The following is a 25,329-nucleotide window of genomic DNA, read 5'->3' as shown; positions in this document are numbered from 1 at the left end:
TTGTGCATTCTATGTTTTGCATGTCTTGCAGCAGACTAGAGCTGTTTCTTTGATTAATGTTCCTGCACATGGTCCTTGTAAAATAAATGAAATAAACTCAACTAAGACTGTTATTTTGGTACAGCACTGACACATTAAAGTCATTTTAATAAGTGAGACAGGATCATTCACGAAACGAGATCTGTCCTATGCCCCTGGATTGGATCAGAGCCAGTTATTACACTGAGAGCTATTGATGATAAAACTAGATCTTATTTAGCTTGAATTCATAATGAACAAATAGTTTTTCAAGAATGTTTCAGGCTTAGTTACTGCTTAGTTACCAATAGTTCATCATTAAGGATTTGTTCATTAAGTCCTTGTACATACTTTATGAAGTTAATTCAAAGTGTGGATATTGTAAAGTGTGACCCATTCATGGTGACCTCGTGAACTCCAGAGGACAGCCTGTCTTCAGTGTGCCATGTGTCTTGCTGACGCCTCCTTTTTGCTCATCGATAATATTGTCTGTGCTGCTAACTGCTGCACATTGTTTAGTGCTCGGCAGAATTAGTCTTTGTGTGAAGGGAGGGAGGAGAGAAAGAGAGAGAGAGAGAGAAGAGTGAGGGGAGGAGAGAGAGGACAGAGAAGAGAGAGCGAATGAAGAGAGTGAAGAGAGAGATAACAAAGCGAGAGAGGAGAGAGATATAGAGAAAGGAGAGAAGGAGAGAGAGCAAGGAGGGAGAGAAAGAGAGAGGAAGGAGTGAGAGAGTGAGAAAGAAAGGAGAAAAAGAAGAGAGAAAAGGACAGAAAAGGAGAGAGTGGAGAGAGAGAGATAAAGAGAGAAGGAAGAGAAAGAGTGAGAGAGAGAGAACTGAGAGACAAAAAAGAGAGAGAGCATGGGTGAGAGAGGAAAGAAGAGACAGATGGAGAGAAAAAGGAAAGAATGAGAAAAGAGTGAGAAGAAAGAAAGAAAGAAAGAAAGAAAGAAGAGAGAGAAAAGGGAGGGGGCAGTGGTGTGATATGGGCCACTGACTGCTTTTCCATAGCTCAGGAACAATAATGAGATTTTTTTTCCTTCGGAATATCAGTGCCTCCATTCAGCGCACTGATTGTATTTATGAAATTGTGCATACATCTCTCAATGCCGGAGCAAGGCGAAAGGGAAAGCTATTTTCAAAACATTAGCAAATTGTTTTGTGTGTTATTGTGCAGAGATTGATAAGAGTGTGTGTGGTCCAGACTGCCACAGACACATGCCGATGTCTGCAGGAATCGCCCAGCCACAAAAATGTAAAGCGTATCATTGTTTCCCTCTCCGGCTCCATCGCACTGTTAACGACACGGATTCAAGTCTGTTTTCTCTTATCTCCTCTTTCTGTAATATTTGCTGTGAGCGCCGCACTGTTATTTATTCCCGTGGCTCAACAAAAGTGCTTTAAAACTGCAGCTTTTGTGTCTGCGTTGCCATACAGTATATTGCGTTTTCGCTAGCCCTATGTTGTTTACACTTTCTCTCAGCAAGATATAAAAATGACCTTGAGCCTGGCCTTGCTTTGATCCAATTTTTCTCCCCAATTTCATTTTGGGTGCTTTTTCTCACATGCAGATATTGTGACAAATTACCTGATATCTTGCACAAATCACCTTTTATCTGATGACAACCTTTCGTCGCCATGGTGTGTTGAGTAATACAGAATAATTTTGTTCCTACTCAGGTGTGACAGGTCACACTTTTCATTAATGTAGCTTTTGGAGAAAAAATCTGCAGAAAATGCATTTCCATCCCATTAAAAAGGGATGTGTTTTCTCACAGATGTGGGCTGTGAGTGTGTGGCCCCTGACTGCTCGACTTCTGCTGTGTAAATGCCAGCACTGAGTTGGTACATAAATAATGAACTACCTTTTAAATGTAGAAATGAGCTTTTGAAGCAAATAATTACTTCACACTTTTATTTCCTGTATTTATCTAATGTCTCCATGTTAAACCTCTGTGAAATTGAAATATATACTTATTAATTTATCATTACGCCACAGCAAAGGTACGGTGTACAATGTAAAGAAGATCAGACCAGACTTTAGATCACATATTCTATTCATCATTTACCTGATATTTGACTGAGAGTGGGAGTCCAGCTTCTATACAGTCTATACTTAAACACTAACCATCCAGCCATTTATTCTGTTCCACCCGTAAAGGACATGCATGTCTTACAGTTTGTTTATTTTCTCATAATAATTTCTCTACCAGCAGTTGTTGTATTAATCTGTGATTAAAAAAACACCAGGATCTAGCTTAAGCTCCTTAAATATATTTGAAAATAAATATACATTTTTCAATATCAGCTACAAAATACCATGACTTAAAGGTGATTAGGTGAACATCTGCTTGTCTCCATAGGCATGTTACTGTTTAACCTGGAATGTTTTGACATTCATACAGTCTTACTGCTAGCAAGGTCACCTCTCCATAGATCTGACTTTAACTTAATCTGCTTCTCTCCGTGAAGATAGATTAATGACATACTGTGGAACGTTCCAAGCAAAGCAACATCTCCTTCGACACAAGAAATGCATCTTTAAAGGACCCATACATTATTTTCTGATCTATGTTACAATGTTGTTTCCTCATCAAAAACATATATGGAGTTTTTGTTTTGTTTCATTTACACATGTTTAAGTCACACAAACCTTGCATGTACAAGTTCTTCTCTTAAACTGAAAACTCTGTTCCACCTTGTGATGCCATGTGGTAATACAGGAAGTGCTCCACAGTGTTTTTAAACTCCATACACCTACACTAGAATGATTTGGATATACTTTCAGCTCTGTAATTGCTAAACTCTACTAAACTAAAGATAAAATGTAGCTGTTAACTTGAAAACTACCACTTCATGGCATCACAAGGAGGAGCAGAGCACTTTGAGCTTTGGAGATAAAGACAGATGTAATGTAGGATTACTCAAACGTGTGAATGTTTTTGAGGAGGTAACAACTCTAGAACATGGCTAAAAGGTCACAAGAGTCAATTTTGTTTAATATAGAACCTTTAACTTAAAACGTATCAACAATCTCCAAGGTATACGCTAAATCAGTGCATGGGTGAAAGACTGCACAGAAAATCTCGAAACAACTATCGTATTGTTATGACCTTGCAACCTGACACTGAAGCACTACATTTACAAGTAAATTTAGTGGGACTATTGAGCACTTCACAGTAAACAGATTATCTCCTACACTGGGAGCTCTCTAGATTAAAGAGCAATGCTGCTGCCTTCAAACCATTAGGTCATCTGTAATGATCCTATCAACAAACATACCTCCTCCCCTCTTGGCATTCAGCGTGTATGTGCCTTTGTCCACAGGTTATAATGGCCGCTCCTACCTGCCGCTACACTCTGTTGCCTCTAGTTTGCTCTAAGGCGCGTATTGATTTTGAGGCCTGGAATCTATGAGGACAATGATGATGAACAATGAACAGGCAGCTGCATCCTCTGTGATCTGGGTCAGGTTCTTTGTAAATGTGGAAAACCTCATCTGTGGGAGACTATAGTAGGGGCGAGAGCAGGTTACTAAAGCTTTGGTGGTGCTGGCGGTTGTGTTTGTGTTAGTATTTCTTTGACTGTGACTGTGCTCTAGGCCTCTTTTATCATGTCAGCGCCTGCAAAAGGAAGGAAATTAATTAATTAAATAAATGGTCAAATAATGAACATGTTGTGTGATGGGGAAAATTTAGATATGAAAATTATGAATTATGAAAACTTCTATCAGTTAAATCAACAACTGCAGAACATTCAACACTCACAATGGCACATAAAAAACAATATTACAATACAGTACATATTTTTTATTTAATGGGACTATATTATTTTACTTTCTAGTCTATGTTATAATGTTGTTTCCTCATCACAAACATACCTGGAGTTGTGTTTTCTTTCATTCGCATGTTTAACACACAAAACCAGTTCTTCTCTCAAACTGAAAACACTCTGTTCCACCTTGTGATGTCATGTGACATCATACAGGAAGTGCTCCACTGTGTTTTTCTATACTCCATACACCTTGAATAGAATCATTTGCATGTTTTCAGCTCTGAAATTTTCAATCTCTGTTGAACAAAAGATAAAATGTAGCTATTAATTTGTAAACAATCACTTAATGACATCACAAGGTGGAACAGAGCATTTTGAACTATAATCATAATAATTCATTCAAACATGTGTGAATGAAATAAAATGGATCTCCAGGTATGTTTTTGGTGAGGTAACAGAATTATATGGCTTAAAGCTAATTTTTGCATAGTATAGCACCTTTAAATTCTGAACCTGTACAATAAAAATAGACTTGGTTTCAAATGTGACTTAGTTTTAAAAGTGTTGAAGTAATCCATGTTTATACACACCGTGTACAACAAACACCTGTTCAGTCACTCGTGCAGATTAGCTGTGGACTGTAGCTACTACCTTGTCTGTGAATAAGTCAAAAGACAAAAGACATTTTAATGAAGTCTGCCTGGGTGAAGATAGCTCTGTGTTGATGCCATTTGCACCTCCTCCCAAAGAGCCGGGGGCAGTTTCACGTTCAGAATGGTCGTTGGTGTTTGGCAACAGACTATTTGCCATTCCCAGAAGGTCATTTGGTTAATGCACATTTGAGTTTTCATGGACTCTTAACTAGTTTTTAATCAGCAATTATGAGTGAATTGGAAGCCTGTGCTGCGCTCCACTCTGCCGGCAGGAGAGTGCCCATCAATGTCACGTCAATTTCCATGCCAAAGGCTACATTAGCCCAGTGTGAGAGCCTGCACCTGAGAGCCTCATCTGCAGACACCACAGCCACATACTACTGACTCTATTACACTGCTCTGTCAAAAGAATGATACGCTTCACAAGAGGAGCAACCATTACAAGGCTGTGTGGGGACATCATTTAGTGACGCGCGCAAAATTAAGTGCATATCCATCCAACATTGCTCATTATGGAGCTTGTATTCTTACAATGCCACGATCCTGGATGCCTCCCAAACTGTTACTCATCTTTTATTTGCAGGCCATAAACACAGCGTGATGGTTTTAAATGATGTATATGAATAGCTGTCATTTCCATCTATATCTAACCCACCTGTAATTGGCAATTAAATATGCCAGCATCTCGGGTTGGCTCTTAATTAGCGTTAATAACTGGTGAGGGGCCCAGAGGTTTCCTGGTGGGTCGCTGCTGCTCACATGAATATGTATGCAGCAGTATCCAGTCATCTTTACAGCTCACAGTCAAGTCTGTCTATAAGTGACGCTGACGCATCATTACAGTAAAGACACAAAGCACAAAACATCTGAAATACACACATATAAAACTCATATTATTCTAACTTACAAGTATAGAGCGCAAAGGTGCACTAACTTTTCTAGTTGAGAGTATATCATCTGTTTGTCTGCAGGAAGTCTTATTGCTTTCTCTAGAATGTTCTACAATATGGCATAAAACATATCTGTCTCAAACATCATCAGTCCAAAGTACAGGTCAGATCTGTGGAGAGTCAAGCTACTCACACAAGAAAGCTCGTTTGTCAAGGTATTTTTTATGCAATAAAAGCACCTGTAAAGGAATAATTGCAATACAGATGCAGATTACATCCATCCATTTCATCCAGATACAGATGTACAGCCATACTATGGAACACCTCAAGCAGTATCTCCATGGAGACAAGCAGATAGTGGACCCTTCACAAGAAAAAAGTTTCATAGTGCACCTTTAAGTGACTGGTCATTTGATCTTTTCCCCTTTCTAAACACCATTTCCTGTAACATTTCTGGATTAAAAATAAAAGTAGACTTTACAACAAACACTAATACAAACAAAAGTTAAAATCTAATGCTATTTTCCAAATCATTTGTTGGTATAGGAGCAGAGCAGACAGTGTGGGTGCCTCTCCTCCTCCACAGCGCGTGTCACAGCGGTGTTAGCACTGAGCCGTTAGTGGTGCTCCACAGAAATGTACACACAGACACACAGACTGGAATCAGGAGAGACAGGAAAACACTCGGCCAGCTCACATTATGGGTAATATGACTTATTTCTACTGCTGCATTAAACTTCTATACCAGTTTTAATCGAATCACACTACATTTCTTTCTAATGAATATATTTATATCTTCTGTTTACATTTAATATCTTCTGCCTGATTGATCAAATTAGACTATTTCTAAACCAATAAGAAGAAGGCATTTATAAAATTCCCTTTCAGCTTTTCTTTTTACCACTACTCTGAATAAAAGTGCTTTTAAATTTCTCAATTGTATGGTTTGCATAATATCTTCTTAAAAACAACCCTTATCTTTTTATCCAGATTTGGGACTGGCATGTCAAAAACATTGCCTATTGATTTTATGTGGTTTTAATTTATTAACTGCATTAGTGCATTAGCTTTGTTCCTATACATTACATACAAACAGGGCCACATGTACCTGATGCCTGTGCATGCATGTGTTTTAAACCTCTCCCTATACTGACCATTGATGCTGACCAGTTAGTGTGCGTTGGTGAGTGAGCTGACATTTAGCTGACGTAATGACCGCTGATTGTGTTTGCGGCGGCGGTGCTTAAGGCCCACAAGTGTCTGATGGCGTGCCTCTGTTAATGAGCACTTCATTAAGGCACGGGGACGGGAAAGGTCAGTTAGTTAGGTGGTCCCGGTAAAAACATAAAATGGACTGGCACCAACAAACACACATAGGCAAGCAGCACAGGTTAATGGTGGGAGACTTAAGAGAGGTAGTGATGGAGTGGCAGAGTGGTTAGCAGTCTAACATATTTTAATTGCAATGGCCATGGTATACACACCATCTATGCCCACAGAAGCTGGGAAAGGCTAAAGCAATCTTAGTAAAGGTTAACTATGTTCATCATTATAGCTTGTATTTTTTTAAAGGGGACATAAATGGAGAAATTACATTTCTGGGATGTGCTAGACCCACACTGCCACTTCAGTCTGTTATCTTGGCTTACATCATCTACAGAGGTATAATACTCCCTATAACTGAAGCATAGCCAGAGCAGATTGGACTGCACTAGACTTTAACGGACAATAGTATCACAGTGCCTTGGGGGTTCATGTCTCAGGGTTGTTGCTCATAAATAAACTTCTCTTGCGTTTGAACTTGAACAGTAAGTGAATGGACTTGTGTCTATACTGTAGCCTAATTAAATTGCTTTAAATCAATGTTGCAGTTTACAGCAAACAAAATGTACAATATTGATACATAGTTTTATTGCACCTATAAAAACATAAACATCTCTTCTTTAAATGAATCAGGGCCAGGTGCAGACAAAACTGAGGGTGCACGAGTTTCAAAGGGGTGCAAAGACAATACTCTTCCATTAAGTGTCTTTAATTTGCACACACCTTAAATGGCGGTGCCAACATTTTAATGAGGTTGCAATAGACCCTTTTCCCCCCTGTAGACCTGGGTCTGAAATAAATTCAACTTGGCTTTCCTACAACAGTTTCCCCCAATAACAACATCCTGCAAAAATATTTATGCTAGGCTACACTATCCTAAATGAGAGATAGCCTGTATTGACAAAACTGTACCATGAAAGCAGTCTTGGGCAAAAAGTATAGGCCTATGTGTTTATTTACCCAACAATCAGAACAGCTTGAACCTATGACCTTGAAATGTGAGTGGTTCTCAACTAGAAACAATGGAACTTAAGTGACAGTTTAAAAAAATAAATGTGTTAATATTTAGTACATTTTAAAAGTAACCTTTTATGTGTAGTAAGTAAATATGTTTTCAAGAGGTGCTGAACATGTATAACAACTATGCCTGACTATTTTACTATTGCCTATAGTTTTGTTCAGCGGTAGAAACACAAATAATGACCAAGGTGTTGTATGGATAGTTACTTTAAGACAAAATTGTTGCTTGCATATAATAGTAACTGCCCAATGTAAAATGTATTATCTGGGGGAGAGGATCTAATGAAGTTTGAATGACTTATATTCCCAGTGCCACCCCGCAGTCCTGGTGTCTGTAGCGCGCCCATTACACAGAATGAGTGGTGAGAGGAGTGGAGTGGAGGCTGAAAAAGTGAGGTGGGAGCTGTATTGATCTGGGTCAGAATTATAGATCACTCTGTCTGAATGACTGATGAAGCTGTCGTAGTGTTGCTCCGCGCTGACAAGCCCTAGCACATTACCAATTCTGATCCCCAACCCGGCGCTCAACTTACCTCAGACTGTACGTACACCTTACTTTACAAATAGACAATTGTTTATATTTGATTACATAGGCTATTCTGTGTGCCGTTTACTTACCTGCCTTCAGTAAATGAATCACGCGGAGTGATTTTGGAGTGTAGTTTTTGAGCGCAGGCTGGAACCACTGAGGGGCAGCAGAAGTACACAGCAGAGTCGCGTTTGTTCCCACGTTCCTCAAATCCACCACGCTCTATATTAATCCTGCTGACTTATGAGTGACCTCTAAGGATATGTGCAGAGAGGAAGACAGGCTAGTGTTTTGAGTAAAAACTGAATAATCAGCTTATTACGGGGTGTGTAGTGTGTGCGCGTGTGTGTGCGCGTGTGTGTGTAGTGTGCTAAGAAATAACATGCAACAACATATGTGTGATTGGGTTTACTGAGGAACATTCAGATACCATGTGCGTATAGCAAAAATACAACAGCACAGTGACAACAAGTCATATAACAATTCAGTTTATTTTATTTATTTTCCAGACAGACACATCAATTTCTGGACCACAGTAGAGGATGGAAACCTTTCACAGACATTTTTTGTCAATATTATTATTTGAAAATACAAATATAAAATTAGACTTTCCACATTTGATATGTGAGAGACCCCCATCCATATTATTATTATCATTATTATTTTTTTCGTATATTTTACAACAGGGCTTGAGCAAGCCATATGATAACCTGAAAGATGCTTTCAGATGTCAGTCAAGTCTGTCTGTCTCTCGCCATAAAAAGTTGGTGAACATAAAAAAACAGGGGCAAGTGTTAGGAATGGGCCGACGGTGGCCTCTAGAGGTCTGCTCCCAACTCCACACACGCCACGGTGAAGCTAAGCATGATGGGATAGCTGTGTGGTGGTGTGTCACATACGGTTTACAGCTGAGGTCTCCAGTGTAGTATTGTCAAATGCATGAAATTGCAAATATATACCAATCTGTACACACATATATATTGCAACTGTTTTCAATGAATGTGGGATGGCATGATTTGGACTGAACAGGAAATCCACCTAACAACATCTACTCTGAGTCGCTTTGGAAAGTGGCCTTTGAGCAAGCTCCTAAAAGGGCTAAGACTACAGCTCTAGTCACTTGTGGTCATGTGACAGTGTCCAGTATCTCCCAGAGATAAGGCCACACTAAGGCTCGGTCAGGTAAAAATGCCCGCCACAAAAACTCTGCTAATCTGGAAATCTTTAATATTGACAAGACTGGTCCAAAGCGACAGCGGTTTTAGGGTGGACTTTCCCACACATGAATGGGCTCTATAATGGTGTGGCCATTGCCTAGCACTTGCCTCAAGATTCAAGTTTAAATGGATACGGTAGTACACTACAAATGTCAACACTTTTCAGGTTGACGTTTTATCTTTTTTTGACTTTTTTCATGTTTCTTAAACCCAGATCCCTCCCCCCTCTCCCCAGATGGCTAAGCTAGTCTACTAAGATGTGTAACATTCATCAGCTGTAAACTGCTGTCAGTTTGAGAGGAACTTAAATTACAGCAACAGAGCCATGCCACCTTAAAGTCCCAGCTACGAAGCGCAACGCGGTGGACGCCAGTGTAACAATAGTGCTTGTGAGCAAATATAAAATGCATAACTTTATAATGTGACTGGTTTATGAGTATGTTTTCAAATGCTACCAGCAGGAGGGAAATGTTGAATAATAAAGCAAGTATGGTAAGAGGTTAGTGTTAAGTTTTCTATTGAATGAGAGTAAAAACATGATGATCACTAAATTATTGTTTGGATAATCAATCATCACAATTTCACTGCAAATGTAATTGGTCTCTAGATGTCTTTTACATTGATTTAAAATAAAATATAGGCTTTTCCTCTTTTCATTATGTGCTGTTGCGTTGCCATTATATATTAGCATCAAAAAAGTCCCTGACTGTTTGCACAATTGAACCTTATTAAGGCTGTCAGACACCCATAAAGCCCTGCACAGCGTATTTACATTGGTGCTTTTGAAGTAACCTCACCTCCATAGTTTATATCTTTGAAACTGTCATTTGGCATTTTTACTAAAGGAGAATTATAAACAGGGACACTAATGCTGTTTATTAATGTGAGCAGATTGGATTTAAAGACACCATGTGGTGCACTGAATTGAATAACTGATAGGAGACTGAATTAGCTTTAATTGAAATTGAAAGGCCAAACCATGAGTTGATGTGCTGCTGGAGTTTGCACAGTGTTTTTGTGTAGCGTTTAGTGTATAGAGGGGGTCTGACTCTGGGGAGCACTTGAGGGAAAATATCCAACCAATAATTTTTAATAGCGTTATGCATGTATTTTGCTGTAATTTCATAGTTCGGATTGATTTTAGCTCGTGGCGGTGAGCGTGAAATCAACCTTGGCTTAAATTAGCACGCTGACTAGCACAGCAGGCTTGAAAATGTATGGATGTTAATGAGGTTCAAACTTGCTGGTGACATTACAAGCACATGTCCACTTGCATATCTAGCATCAGGATTTAAGGTAGTATGGCACACCCCTTTTGGAAACATTCAAGGGTGGGGATCCAAATAATGCCTTGTGTACAATTCCACCTTTACAGCAAAAAAGTTTTTCTTGTATTGTTCATCCATGAGAGCTTTGGTTAGCTGTGACCACATGAGAAAAAACATACATTGGGAGTGACAAAAAAAGTACAATGATCTATAAAAAAATGTCTGCAAATCTCATGTTTTGAGAAAGGTCTATTATCTTGACTGGTCCTAAGTCCACTATTCACTACGAGTATTATATAATGAGTCCTATTTAACATCTACTTGTAATTACAGGAGATAGAAGAGGAGGAAGAGGAGGGCGCAAGAGAGAGAAAGAGGAAGGAGAGGTAGAGTGAGAGGGGACAACATAGATCACTACACTGGTATCAAAGACAGCACTGAGTTTACAAGTTAACTGTGGCTTTTTACACACTAATGAATACATGAGTGACCAACCAAAAGAAGAGAAGATTAGGAGATCTTGGGAGGGGGGATGGAAGAGGAGAAGAAAGCAATGGATGCACAGTACATTTTAATAGTATTTTACAGTTATTCATATATAAACCACAAAGTATCAATAAAACTTTGATTAAAACCAGCAAAGAAGCATCTTTCATTTTTTATAGTTTTGTATTTTTTTCTTTTACATTTCAACATTACAAGATTTTTTTATAGTATTTTTTTAAATTATTACTTGATCATCATCTCCATTTTACCATTAGAAGTATCCAGCATATTTCTTTACCTGGTTGTTTGAAATGAAAAATTAAAATGATGACCATTCATTCCATAAGTGATTTTGTATAAAGCGGACGATAGCATTCAATATTATTATCATTGTTTGAAAGAGTAAAATTATCAAGCACACAAACCACTTAAATTGTGTGTGACCCTGTATAAATATTCATCTCCCCAGACCAGAATGTGGCTATAAAGATCTATCTAAAGGCAATGCCTGCAGGTCTACTTTTTGTCCCCTAGCTGTTTCCATACAACTCAAGAATACATTATTTCACCCCATAGAAATCCTTCATACTATCTTTGCGCACAGAGCCAGTTTTTGACAACATATACAATGTGCAAATAGGAAAAATGGCCTGTACTTGACTACTCACAGTGCAATGAAAATCTTGCTTCTTTCTGTTTCAGTGTTTCAAAAATTGAATAAATTAATACCTGCCAAGAATGAACTCCCTAGGCTGAGGTATGGCATCAAAAAGTTTTAAACGTCATAAAAAATAAAAAAGAGAACGGATTTATAGACCAGATATACTGTTTCTCTAAAGAATCAGAATGGTTTCGACGACAAGCAGGATGTGAAAAAATCTTGAGAGTATAAAAGGATGCACTGCAAAAAATGTTTCAAGTTGTAATCTTCCCCTCTCATTACAGTGTGCTTTGGATTTTTAAACCTTGTTATCGCAACAGTTAGACAAAAAGACCAATCTTGTTTTTTAAATTTGCTGGTATGACACTTGCAAAATGACGTTTACAACTATTTACAGCAAGTTTATGTGTGTCTGTGGAGTAGATACCGTTCTTCCAGCAGAAAAGAAAAACAAAAAAACAGTAGATTAATAATTTTTTACAGCTTTTTCTTCTATTCACACGCTATAACATGTTCTTTTTGACACGACCATCACAAAAATATGCTATTCTTCTCACTGAGTTGGTTATATGCAGTGACTTGGAATAATATGTACAGCTACATTTCTTTTTCTCAAGTTTGAATTCACAATGTAGTATATGAAATTTTCATTATAGCATATATATATATTTCTAAACAACAAAAACAACACTTATAAAAAAGGACCATAAAAATATTGAAGTCCTCTTTGTATTGCCCAAAAATAGGTAATTATGGTTAACAATGAGACATCACAAGAAATAAAACAGCTACTAAGATTATTACTTAGATACCTTCTTGAAATTTTCTTTCATTTTTTTCTTTGAGTTTTCCACATTTTGAACATTTTTTGGTGGACAGACTCAGTTAAAACATCCAATACCTTTTCATACAAAGATGCCTTGCAAATATTCTTGGCTAAAACCACTTCATAAAATCTCCAAAAAACAAACTCAAACATTTACACAAAAAGTCAATAAAATGAAGAGACACAAAAATAAAAGGATTGAAACTAAAAGGACATCGCTAAAACCTAACTGAAAATGCTAACAACAGAGGAAGAGTATTGTTGAATGAAACAGGCCAAACCAGGTTGTAAAGGTATAGGAGGTTTGGATTATAGTACAGCAGTTGTTTCTTTTTATGAGATGACGAACATTTGCCTTTCTTCTTCTTCTTCGTGTGGTTTTTCTGAGACTTTTCTCTCATTTTTTCGTGCTTTCGTCCGTTCGTAGGTGGTATTTTTTGCCTGAGTGACGCTGTAGTGCTTGTTGAAGTTGAAGAGCGTCACCTGCACAGAAAGCCAATTAGAAACTTCGTCCTGTCTTTCCCGGGCCACCAGATATACTCTGCTGGGCGACAAAGACACAAGAAAAGAGGCATTTAGTGATTAAGACAAGTGAAAAAATGAAATAACTTTTTAAAATTATTAACAGTTTTGGAGAATGTAGACAGGAGCAGTGCTTCTACTTGTTGCTGGCGATGGTATTATTAGAGGTCCTATATTACGCAAATTTATCTCTTGTGAGCTTTAACCCATGTTATAATGTTGTTACCTCCTTAAAAACAAACCTGGAGTTATGTTTTGTTTCATCCACACATTTGAGTAATTCTTTATCTGTCTTTTATCTTTTGTTTAGTAGAAACAGGTAATTCCAGGGCTGAAGTTGTCCAAATAATTCTCATGAAGGTGTTTGATGTTTTAAAACACAGTGGAGCACTTCCTGCATTACCTCATGACATCACAGGGTGGAACAGAAAATAACTCAGTCTAAATATGATTTTGATATGCTATTTTTTTTTTTAAACAAAACACCACTCCGGGTATGTTTTTGATAAGGAAAAAACATCATAATTGGGGTACCCATCTTTTTCATGTAAATTGGTATATTTAGTGTTTTCCCTTATAAAGGACATTGTGCAGCACTCTGTGACAAAATCAGGCTACTTCACGCACTTTCACACACATTCTGCATGTAATAATAAAGTATTTTAATCTTTCACTCATATGCCATGTCTTTTTTTAAAGCACTTTTTTGAGACATTTGTTTTTAAACTGTATTTTACATATATAAGATGCAAGCAACGCTCAAATTGACTGTCCACCAGATTTTACTATGCTGTATATAATGTACTGTTCCTAAGATGTACTTGTATCTAAAAATTCATGCAAGTGAATGTTAACAATGTGCACAAGGGTTTAGGAATTAGTTTAGAAATAGATAAGAACTACCAGTTAAAATCTCTGTAATCATTGTGTGAGAATGGCAACACTTTTTTCTACAAAATACACTATTAAACTATTTAGACCTTTTTTTTTATTACTAGAATTTATTATTACCATTTATATTTTTTACTATTTGTTATTATGTTATATTGTGATGTGTGAGCTACTGTGTCCAAATAATTTCCCTTGTGGATCAATAAAATTTGTCTAAGTGTAAATGTCTGCGTATTATGGAGCGTCGTGGTTTTATTTTTTTGTTGGCCGTCTTCATGCCTTTTGTAAGAGTGCTCCTGTCTGCTTCTCCAAAACTACTGAGACTAATTCACTAATAATAAAAGCATTAGAGAGCCCTACTTGACCGCTGACCCTTGTACAGTACTTTATAATTGATATGTGATTACAGTGAATGACTGGGTGGGTGAAAAATACAGATAATTAACAGTCAACAGGTTCTACATCATGTTAATTTAGTAACCGTGCTCTCGTCCATGCACCTGTATGCTAATATAATTTATAATGATCAGACAAGTCTAAATACAGGAATATACAGTAATAATTAGACACAGGCATGCAAAGTGAATCACACAGACCATTTAACAAGGGGTTGCATGGAAACACAATGTTAGCCATAAAGTGAAGAAATAAACAGATGATAGATAGAACTTTTTTTTTTTTTTAAATGAAGCTCGATTGTGAAGGTCTATATATGTAAAATACAAACAACACTAGCAGCTATTTGGGTGAGAGGGACGGGGGGGATGTACAGGGGAATATTTTGTGTGTTGGCAGAGTTGGCAGTGTGCGCACAATGACAATAATGTCTTCCAAGTCCCCTGAAATGCTAAGTGCAGTCCATTTTGGTTTTGTTACTGAAGCATAAGTCAGGAGACAATCAGCAGGGGCCTGTGGACTTGTGAAGAGTAGCGCCATCTGTCACATTCGCACCTCCCTACCAGCTCTGCCACTTGGACCACAACAAACAATGCGCTCAACACATATTAGGAGAACCAAGAGACAGAGAGAGAGTCTAATAGAAAGGCACAGTAAATAAAATGCAATACCTCTGATGAGATGGCAACCCGCCACCTGCTCAATGGTATCCATTTGTAAAAGCTGTCGCAATCAACGGGCCCTAAAAGTGTACAGTTAGTGCTTTTGTCAGTATGCAATTCAAAAGAAAAGAAAAGTGAGTACTATATCATTTTTGCAGCTAGCGTGGATGTGTACTTGTTGATTCATTTTGATCAGTAGCGAAGCACTGGGCTATTGTTGTATATTTTACAGGTTGGTGTTATACCCTTGTAGCAGATAATGGGAGCCTGCGGCTGTACAAGCACTGTAGGAGGAGAAAATAAATGACTAGAGGAAGCGGGACTCATTGGTAAAGGATGCCTTAAATAGTCACATATAGAGTGAGAGAACTCCAGAACATGTGATATATTATACAGACAGGCAGGATACAGAAGCCAGGGGCACGCATACACACGCAGCTCCTTTCATGGTAACCCCACACCCGTGATTTCATCTGAACATGTACAATCAGAAATACTGCCTTTTGAGAGTGCATTCGGTATTGTTGCTCAGTTGTCAGGGCACTGAGAAATCCTTCAATTCTGCAACAGTGAAAAGACTAGCAACGACGATTAGCTCCCTTTATCACCTCCATCAGCTAAATGCGCTCTAATTGTCTGGCATGAAAAAAGGCAGTTAAGTTCATTACTACTTCTTCTTTACAGCGACTGTTTTCATATTGGCTAAAGGGATTAATAAAAAGCCGCCGAGCGTGAGAGCGAAGGACAAATCGCTCGATCTGAGAGCTTTCTATGGGCTTATGTCATGTGACCGCTTACAAATGTTCAGTACAAGAGCATGCCGAGGCAAATATGAATTAGAAGTGTGTTTTGAGTCTGACTGTTTCCGCGTTTTAATGGGCTGAATGGAGCCATCAATTCTTGGACTGCAGCGTCTTGTCTTGGCTTTATTGCACTGGCTTTGATTTAGTGGCGGATGGGATTTACAGTGGGAAGAGGCACAGGCTAAAACCCACAGTGGGGAAGGCAATAGGACACTTTGTGAAAAATGCACTTTTGAACTACAAAAGCGCTGGCCAAAAGTCTTAAAATAATAAACAATGATATACTGTATATTAAGTAGCTAATTAAAGTAACACCACGTAACTTCCTGGAGGTGCCACATACCTATACGATTCCATGGAAACAGAAAGTTAAAACCACAAATCGGAACATTCTCTATGGAGATAGTTAAGGTGTTATGCTCTACTGTGGAATATTATAGTCAAAAGAATAACATTTCCATGGAGACTGCTTTCTATATTAACTAAAAACATTGAAAATGAATCAAAAAAATCTTTTATTATGGTATATTATTTGGCAAAAAATTATGTGGTGGGAATTTAACAAAATAAAATAAAAACAGAACTCCTATGTCCCAGTAGCCTCCACACTACATCTCCTCTTACAGTTCAGGGGTAATCGGACCCACAAAACCTTCTGACCTCAGAAGGTTTGCAGACTATAATCAATGGTTCACTGGTTAATCATTGATTCTTTTAGTAAATATCAATAAATAGATAACATGAATTCTTATCATGCCTAGATATTAACACATAGATATTTCACATAATTTCATACCTGTGGTAAAATCCGGTAACAAAACAGCCACAATAATCGACACACAGCAGAAGCAAATCGGCTCATTTCCATCAGTAAACTATCTGCTGTAAATCTGCTTTGAAAAGGAGCCAGCCCTGACGTTTATTACAAATATTTTGCTTCCTAAACTGAGAGCAACAGATTATGGCAGATAGCCAGTGGACCTAAAGCAATTAATAAGAGCAGCTTTGCTTAGGAAGCAAAAAGCCAATAAAATGTAGTTTTCTGTTTGGCTTTGCTTTTGTTCGGGCCTCATAAATCAATTACTGAGATGCTCTGAAAATTAAAATGAGCGGTTTGCACATTATCTGCTCTGTCTCTGATTGTACTGCTGATGCATAACTGCTGCTATAAGTATCTCATTGCTGCATTTAGTCGCACTGATTGATATAATGTACTCTAAAAAGTGATGAATGTCCCTATTCTCCAAAGAGACGCCAAGAAAAATACAGCTAATTAGAATGCATTACACAAACACCAGACGGGAATGAATCTTAGTGGCTGGAGTCTCAGGATGAAGCAGAGGAGGAGGTGGGCTGTGAGGTTCAGAGGGGCTCCTCTGAACTTGTACTTGTAATACTCACAGTAGTTAAACTGCACCATAATAGTTACTCCTCTGACCTGTATTGTGGGTCAGTCAGTCATGTAAAGCTGTACAAACATGGCCGTACATCCGTTCAGAGAAGTGCCCTGTTGCTGCTTGCTAAGGGCCATAAAACTCAGATGGTAAAAGAGTGGATTAATTATTCAGTGAGGCCCAGGCTGGAGCCAAACACAGACCGTTGGAAACAACAAAACGTCCGGAGCGCTGCTCTGGATCTCTGGGCTATTTACAACAATGAGCTAAGAGGGACTTACAAATGTTGTTAAGGATTATAAGCTGTGGTAGAGGGAGTACTCAAATTCTGTACTCAAATACTACTATACACACAACAATACTAGAACTTACTAAGATTATTACTAACAGCTGCAGAAAGTTACATTTAGAGCAAGATATGGTCAATTGTGTTTTTGTGATTAAAACTAAAAGTGCTACCTACTTCTGTTATGATTACTACTAACAATTACATTTGACTGATGCTAATCAGATGTAGTACCTAGTAATGATGTACATTAGCTTATTATTGTACAGATTTTTTTTAATATAATTTGGAAGGATATATTATTTGTAAAAACTCAATATATGGGTTAAATGAATTCAGATAATGATAATAATACATAACTGTAGAAGTTTAAATATTTATAAAGAAGTTGTCATATAAAATATTTGAGACTATTTGAGAATATTTGACATCGGAGTACGTCCAAATAACAAAATAAAACTAAACAAATCAATGTAATAAATACAAAAATAATATTCATTTAAATTGCTGCATTTACAGCGCCACAGAGAGAACACAGATGATCAGCTCCCTGTATGTAAGATTTTAAGGACTTTTTCTCATTCAAAAGAGATAAATGGTTAATCGCAATGTCAAACTGTTAATTTTCTATTTTCTATCGTTTTTATCATTCTATAACCCATGGCTATTCTCTAGCTGGGTTCATTGATCACACTTTTAAGGCCACAGTGACCATCCTCACACCAGAGCAGGTTATTAACAGAGCGTCACCTGAAGTGACACTGAGCCGAGACTGTGAGTTCATCCACAAAAGCCTGAGGACAGTGGACACAAACAGCCTCTTCACTGCAGATGCTCTTATACTAAAGACTTGATATGACAATGTGTGGCTAACGCTAACTGATCTATGTGCAGCTAACGCTAACTGATCAAGCAGAGGAAATGAAGGAGCACCTGCACAGCCCGGCAACAACACCTGGACAAAGACATTGACGCACACGCCTTTTTTTTATAGTGACGGGGCAAAACTCAGCACTAGGGCGGAGGGAGGGACGGCTAAAAATATCAGAAATGTTCCATAAAGGTGAGACCAGGCGAAAGCTAAGGGGGTTTGGGAATTAGCTTTTGCATATAGCAGGAATAATTTCACAGATTACACGGCTCATAAAATAAAAAATAAAAAAATACATACAGCCTGGCGCACCAATTGTGTTATAATATTTGAGCTGCTGGGGAAACTTGAAATTCATATCAACATCTAAAACTAAATCTGCTACAAAGATATAACAGCTTGAGAATAGTCAAATTACCATACATGTGTATCTGCTTGTCAAATGTAAAATCTGGATCTCTGGTTAATTTCAGGAGTAATTCAAACATTAGTAAGCTCAAGAATCCAGGCTAAAATGTTACACTTTACACAGGGCCACGATCATATGCAGAATGTTAAGTTGTCGTTAGCATGGCTCTGCGACACATCTAACCGTAATGACAGTAGCCGAGACTGTACTAGTACTCACTGTGATGCTAGGGCCGAAGCCTGACCCTGGCTGGGGGCTGGCAGCACTGATGTAGTTCCCCACAGCAGAGTCCTGGCTGCTGGGGCCGTACAGGTCAGCTACTGGCCCGGGACTGTTGGCTCCTGGGAAACCGCCGGGCCTCGAAGGGTTGGTGCCTGCATACAAACACAGCAACACAACAGCGACTCAGAAAAAACCTGCAAACCCACCCAAAAGAAGGCAAGCAATGATGGACAAATTTAAATAAAAGAATACATTACTGGATTCTGGCTATCGTCTGAAAATACATTGTGAATTGTCTTTAAAAATGGTTATGGTCAATAAGAGGCGAAGCGTGAATCCAGTATGATATTCCAGTTATAAATTACATGCTTTATGTTCATTCACTTTGTAGATCCATGCATAACATAAAACAGGCACTCTGTCAGTAATAGTCTGAACATGCTAATACACTAGTAATGTTCTACGATTGCCATGCAGAATGTAGAGAATTTACAAAAGCTACTGCTACTGGACAGAATAAAACAATACAAAGGTATATGAGTGGCGCTATAAGGGGAACCTTGTTACCAGTCTACAAGAAATATTCAAAACACAGACAAACATGAGCACAGAAGATACTTAGTGAATTACTACAACATACTACAAAATAACAAAATATAAAATTCTGTTTGAAAATGGTTGTTAGTTATATGTAAAGAGCCATATGGTTTTATTTTAGTATTTGCCATTCTTAAGATCAAACCAGAAAGTATTTTGGGTCTATTGCTGGTTTGTAATTTCTGCGTACATCCAGTTTTTCCTCCGTCTGTTAATCCAATGATATTTTAGAAATTTAATATAGTCCCTCTTAAAGAACCACATCCAAAATTCAAACTATCTTTAGGAGTAGTGAGTTTGGATGATCACCCCTCACTACTTCCAGCTACAACAGTAGTCGCTTACAGCTCACACTCATTTATGTCATATATGATCCAGTGAGTCATAGAAACCCGTCCCAATCTACTAAAAATAATGTGGCTGAAAACAGTGTCAGAGGTGTGATTCAGCGCTCGGTCTGCCCTGTGACTCCCAGCATAAAGCGCAACCATGGCATGAAGGGGACTATAAAAGTTTGACCTGACTTTATACGCAGGGACCCAATCTAGAGGAATATAAAAGAAATAGTGCAGATGACTGAGCACCTAAGCCCTATGAGCAACATGTTCTAATAAAATGTCCTTAGACAAACCAAATGTCTGCTGAAAGGCCACTAGCGCTCGCCATACAAGAAAAATATTGTGTACCAGCGTGATTCCTTAGCCGCAATCTTTTACAAGTCTGTTTTGTGTAACCCTTGATCTCACCGATAAAATCACAAATGGGCTTAAAAGAAAAAAATAGCTAAAGTAGTGTTTCTCAAAGTGTTGTATGTGCACGATCGGTGGTGCATGAACTCATTCCAGTGGTCCTCTGTAGTTCTAATATATGTTTAAATTATATGTTTAATCTATTAATATTTCTTTGACAACTTCTTTTTTATCTTTTTAATCTTCTTTTTAGTTTAGCAATAGTTTAGTCTGATTTCATGCATGTATTAATCTTATTTTTGATCTGACATAATCCCGTTTTAGTTCTTGTTTAGACCTGGAGGTACTCGGAAAGCCAAATATTTCCTTAGGTGGTACTTTGTGTGAAAATTTTCAGAACCATGCATGGCTAGTTTTTGGTTCCTAACAATGTAGACGACAGACTTTACCTGTGTGCTACCCTGTGCTTAAATGTATAGCTACCTCATCTATCATAGTCAGGTTTGTGCGTTTTTCTAGTGAGGTACACGAGAAAAATGAAGCCATCTCACTAAACACACATCTAGTGGAGTTGACACTGTTAAACTATAAGGACTTTAAACAGAGCTTATCTCGCCAGCACAGCCCTCACTAGGATGGCTTATTATATAATTAAGTTTTTTTTCCACTTGAAATGGCATTCCTCATTTTCTAGGCTGGGAGATTTTTTTTATTAGCACTCTTTTTTCTTCCAAGCATTGTTTCCTGCCTTTTTAAATAAAGATGCAAGTCTGTAGCCAGCAATAACAACAATAAAGCAGGTGTTTCGGGGATGCTCAGATTGTCTTGCAATGATGAGAATTTTGGTGAACAAACTCAAATAATTTCTTCTATTTGACATTTTTCATTTTTATTCAACAAATCAGCAATAAAAATGAAATTTGTTAATTAATCTGCAGTCATCCATTATAAGTTACCAAGGTCAATGCCATTGCCTTAAGCAGTGGTGTCATAATATTAAGCTGTATTAGTGTATATATATATATGTATATATATCAATATACTACTGTTTTGTAATGTGGCCATACTTCACTGATATAGTGGGAGTATAAGACAGAGGAGACTGGGATAAAACGACTCGTGGGAGAAGTTCTGTAAAAGAAAATGGAGCAGCTGAATTAATGAATGTCACTTTATACTGAACATTTGGCACGGCTGCCAGAGTGCGTCCTCCAAAATGTCTATAAATTACTCTAAAATATGTCACCGATTTACATTAATGCCAAGCTTGAGCACAGACGTGAGCAATGCGCGCTTGGAAAGCACTTCTTAATGACAACGACAATGAAAGTGTAAAGACACTATGCTTCTTCTGAGTTGTGGGGGCTATTGTGATAAGCTGCTCTGCACATACAAAGAAACGAGCCACTGGCAGTAATGACAACTTAATCTAGCGAGATACAGCCGCCATTGTGAGGCTTGGTAAATAAACTATATATAAACTAGTACAACCCACATACGCAGTCATTATGAATAGCATCTATTTTAGACGATATGCTGTTTTGTCATTTGTCTTTTCATTGGGTTCCTCAGTGTGAAGAGATGTCCCTCCTGATATAACCATGTTCGTTTACCCAGGCTTTGAACTGGCACAAAGAATACGTTTTCTACTTACAAGGCCTCACAATGGTGTTTAATTATTATTTTTGCATTATCTGTGGATACTAAAACACAAATATATGACTTTGTGTATAATAATTTCTTCCTGCATTAGAGTGGTGAGTTGAGTCCATCACCGAGTCTCACTGCAAAAAATATTGGGCCTTTGTGGAGGGTATAGACTGCTCACATTATTTGCAGTGCTGACACAGGGAGCCAGCGCAGCAAACTCAACCCTCTCTTTACATTTCTTCCTAATCATCACATTTCTGCCTGAATCTCCTGAAGATTTGTTGTTGTGCCTCTGTGTGTGAATGCATGTGGTGTGGCTGAAATGGCACCGTACGCCCGGGGCAGCTGGACACCACTTTAGTAGCGTGAAGGGGCCTGGCCTGTCCTTGAGCTGCTAAGGCCAGTATTGTGTAGTGCACAGAGCCCAGACAGTCTTTTGGAGCCAAGGGGGTGAAGGGCAGCCCTCTTTCAATATTCTCTCTCAGTATTAGGGCATTGAATTGGAGGTGAGGACACAATGGCACCCACTGAATAGAGGCTCTGGCAGGATTTAGGTGCATAAGCCTGAGGTGGATATGAGTGTCCAGGGAGAGATAACTTGTAGCGAGTTCCAAAGTGTTTCTGGACAAAACACATGACCCATTTGACTCTGATATTAAGTGTGAAAATGAGGTCGCTGCTTAAAGCCACTTGCAACCACAATCCACTACGGTGGCCTAGAAATACAAAAGTCACAGCAGCATGACTAAAGGCACAACAGAAACTCATTTGGAACAAAAGAGTGATGTCTGCTTGACCTTAAGGCATGTGCTTTTGGACAACTCCTATGGCTAGCAGGCAAAGTTAGTATACTTAGACAAGAGTAGCACAAATATATGGAGTTGGGAAAAGTTGAACCAACCCGAGAGTGGTTGCCAGAATTAGCCAGGGTAACTTTTAATAGTGGTTTAGTAGTAATACTGAGTAAACTAAGAGGTCAACACACCCACATGTTCTCAGCCTAAACTGCATGATCCATTTAACTTAAATGTACAGAAATGCAACTAGGCTACTACATCTAAAACTACTGCTAATGCATGCCAATAAAGTAATACCCGTATACAGTCTTCCTTATTGGTTTTAGAAAGCTGGCAAGTTTGACAGAGTAGACAAAGACATACACAAATGGAGAAAATGTTTTAAGACAAAATGTTAATATATTAAAGCATGTCTACAGGTTATCTAAGGACATCAGATTAGTTTACAATTGTATTCTTAAGTAACCAATAAAACATATAGTTTCTGTGACACCATTTTGTTCACATGCAAATGAAAAATTACATTCTGTATGTGTCAGCCCCTAAAGTGCAAGCAGGGGGCTGAAACACAGAAATGAAAAGAAGAATCATGCAGTGCTGTTTATCAGTAAGATATTGAAGGCTGTTGTTTGGTTTATGAACAAAACGAGGAGAATGTCAAAATAAAAGAATATTAGAAGATGTTATGAGTCAAACGTAAAGTCCAAAGAGGTGATGCGCAGGTGTGCAGATACAAACCTGGGTTCTTAAACTGATCCGGGCTGTGTAGGTGCTGGAGGGGGGAGTTGCAGGCGGAGGTGGCATGCTCACTGTGCAGCATCTGAGCCGCTTGGGGCCCCAGGGAGGCATAGTCAGCAAAGGAGCAGGGCCCCCCCCTCTGGTCACTGGGCGCAGAGTAAAACCCATAATCGGGGAGGCCTGGGAGATACAGTAGGGTACAGGGGAGGTGGAGGGAGGGACTCCATCATTGGGGAAATCAACTCTTGTATTTACTTTTTATTTTGAACAGTCCAAGTCAAGTGAGTTCAAATTGAGTGTTTGAGTGGTGCGTCCCAGCGCTCTGGTGGTCCATGTACAGTGTGCATGAGTGTAGCCCTCCCTGCCCTCCCCCCAGCAGCTCCTGCCCCATTAGCCCTACACTGTATGTGATACTTAAGAAGAACACACAAACAAGCTTAAACAAGCAACATTGTCAATGGCAAAAGTCAACACAATGAGAGCAGTTACGAATGTATTAACTTATATTAACATGTATCACTTCATCATGGTATGGAAACACTGTGTTTTAAGATAGATAGACAGATAGATAGGTAGAAAGAAAGAAGAAAGATAGATACGTATTGATCCTGAAAGATTGTAAATTGTATTTATTCATGGTGGGGGCAGACAGGAAGAGAATATCACATCACTGTGTCCACTATATAATACTAAATAATAAACTGTTCTACAGCTTATTGAAATCTTTCAACTATTAAAAAATGTGCATAAAAAATCTAAGACAAATTAATAACTGTTATTGAAAATATTTTTAAGCATCAGTATTTTAAAGTAAAATTCAGTTTTATTTTCAAAGATGCAGGAAGTGATATGTGTGCACAAAAATGATCATGTTGTGATTGGTCTAATTGACACGTGACTTATATTTTAATTGACTGTAGCCTGTCTTACACTAAAATCCAGCTCAATATATTTCTCATTTCAAAGCTATATTTGTAGACAACATACCTGAAGAAAGCTGTCAATTAGCACCAAAGAGACTCCAAGCAACAATCAATAATCCATTTAAAGCCTTTATTCTGACCAGCAGCCTCAGTAGATATTGTTATTTATTGATAACAGGAGAGCCCTAAGTGATGGGAGCACGCTTTCTCTGGCCTCTTTGTACAGATTCCTCCTTTGACACAGATGGCGGATTATCAACAGTTTAGCAAATGTCATTCAGCAATAAGTCTTGGTGACATTTATTGCTCGCCCCCTTAATCTGAGAGAAGCTGCTCATATAAAGGAGTGCAATTAAAAGAAAACGTCCCCCTCGTCGTACCTCTTTGATAACACGGCTAATCTACTCGGGCTGACTCAGATTGGCGACTTTACCATAGCTGGGATTCCCTTTAGCTTTGTGTGTTTTTTTTATTTGGTTCCTGGAGCGAGCATTAGCCCTTTTCAAAGGCACTTCACCTCCGCCCATTCACAGTGAGGCAGTCCACTTGTGCCAAATGGAACGTAAGCCGGCGCCGCGTCGCTCCCTACGCCAGTGCTTTTTGTCACTCTGATCTTCGCGTGCCCACTCATCAAATTATAGGCTCCAAATACGGCAGGCTTCCCACGTAACATCACATAATGGCTGACACATTGAACAAAGCCTGAGAACCAATCATTGCATTTACTTCACTTAGACAAATGTCAAAGCAAATTGATTGGCCTCACTAATGAGGAGAACCGGATCAATCGAATAATTATAATAAGGGGAAAAAAA

The 25,329-nt window shown here is 38.4% G+C and overlaps 1 protein-coding gene across 11 annotated transcripts in view; it reads right to left on the bottom strand.

Moving 5' to 3' along the window:
* Positions 1-11,242: 11,242 nt before the first annotated feature.
* Positions 11,243-25,329, bottom strand: part of LOC110168132 (RNA-binding protein Musashi homolog 2) — a 280,880-nt gene continuing 266,793 nt past the window's right edge. For 2 of the 11 annotated variants that reach the window (XM_055149048.1, XM_020933541.2), the window contains exons 12-15: positions 23,592-23,771; positions 19,118-19,272; positions 15,145-15,215; positions 11,243-13,205 (exon numbers count right to left, since the gene is read on the bottom strand). In XM_055149048.1, coding sequence (XP_055005023.1) covers positions 15,174-15,215; positions 19,118-19,272; positions 23,592-23,771 — 377 coding nt within the window. In that variant the 3' untranslated portion in view covers positions 11,243-13,205; positions 15,145-15,173. Of the gene's footprint in view, positions 13,209-15,144; positions 15,216-19,117; positions 19,273-23,591; positions 23,772-25,329 lie in introns of all 11 variants that reach the window. The other 9 variants (XM_055149047.1, XM_055149053.1, XM_055149055.1 and 6 more) reach the window with 6 other exon arrangements.

Source organism: Boleophthalmus pectinirostris, unplaced genomic scaffold (assembly GCF_026225935.1).
Source record: "Boleophthalmus pectinirostris isolate CB_2022bp ecotype Guang Dong unplaced genomic scaffold, ASM2622593v1 HiC_scaffold_12, whole genome shotgun sequence".
In the NCBI taxonomy this organism is placed as follows: Eukaryota; Metazoa; Chordata; class Actinopteri; order Gobiiformes; family Gobiidae; genus Boleophthalmus; species Boleophthalmus pectinirostris.
The sequence above is the reverse complement of the archived record's forward strand: the minus strand, read 5'-3'. Positions and strand labels throughout refer to the sequence as shown.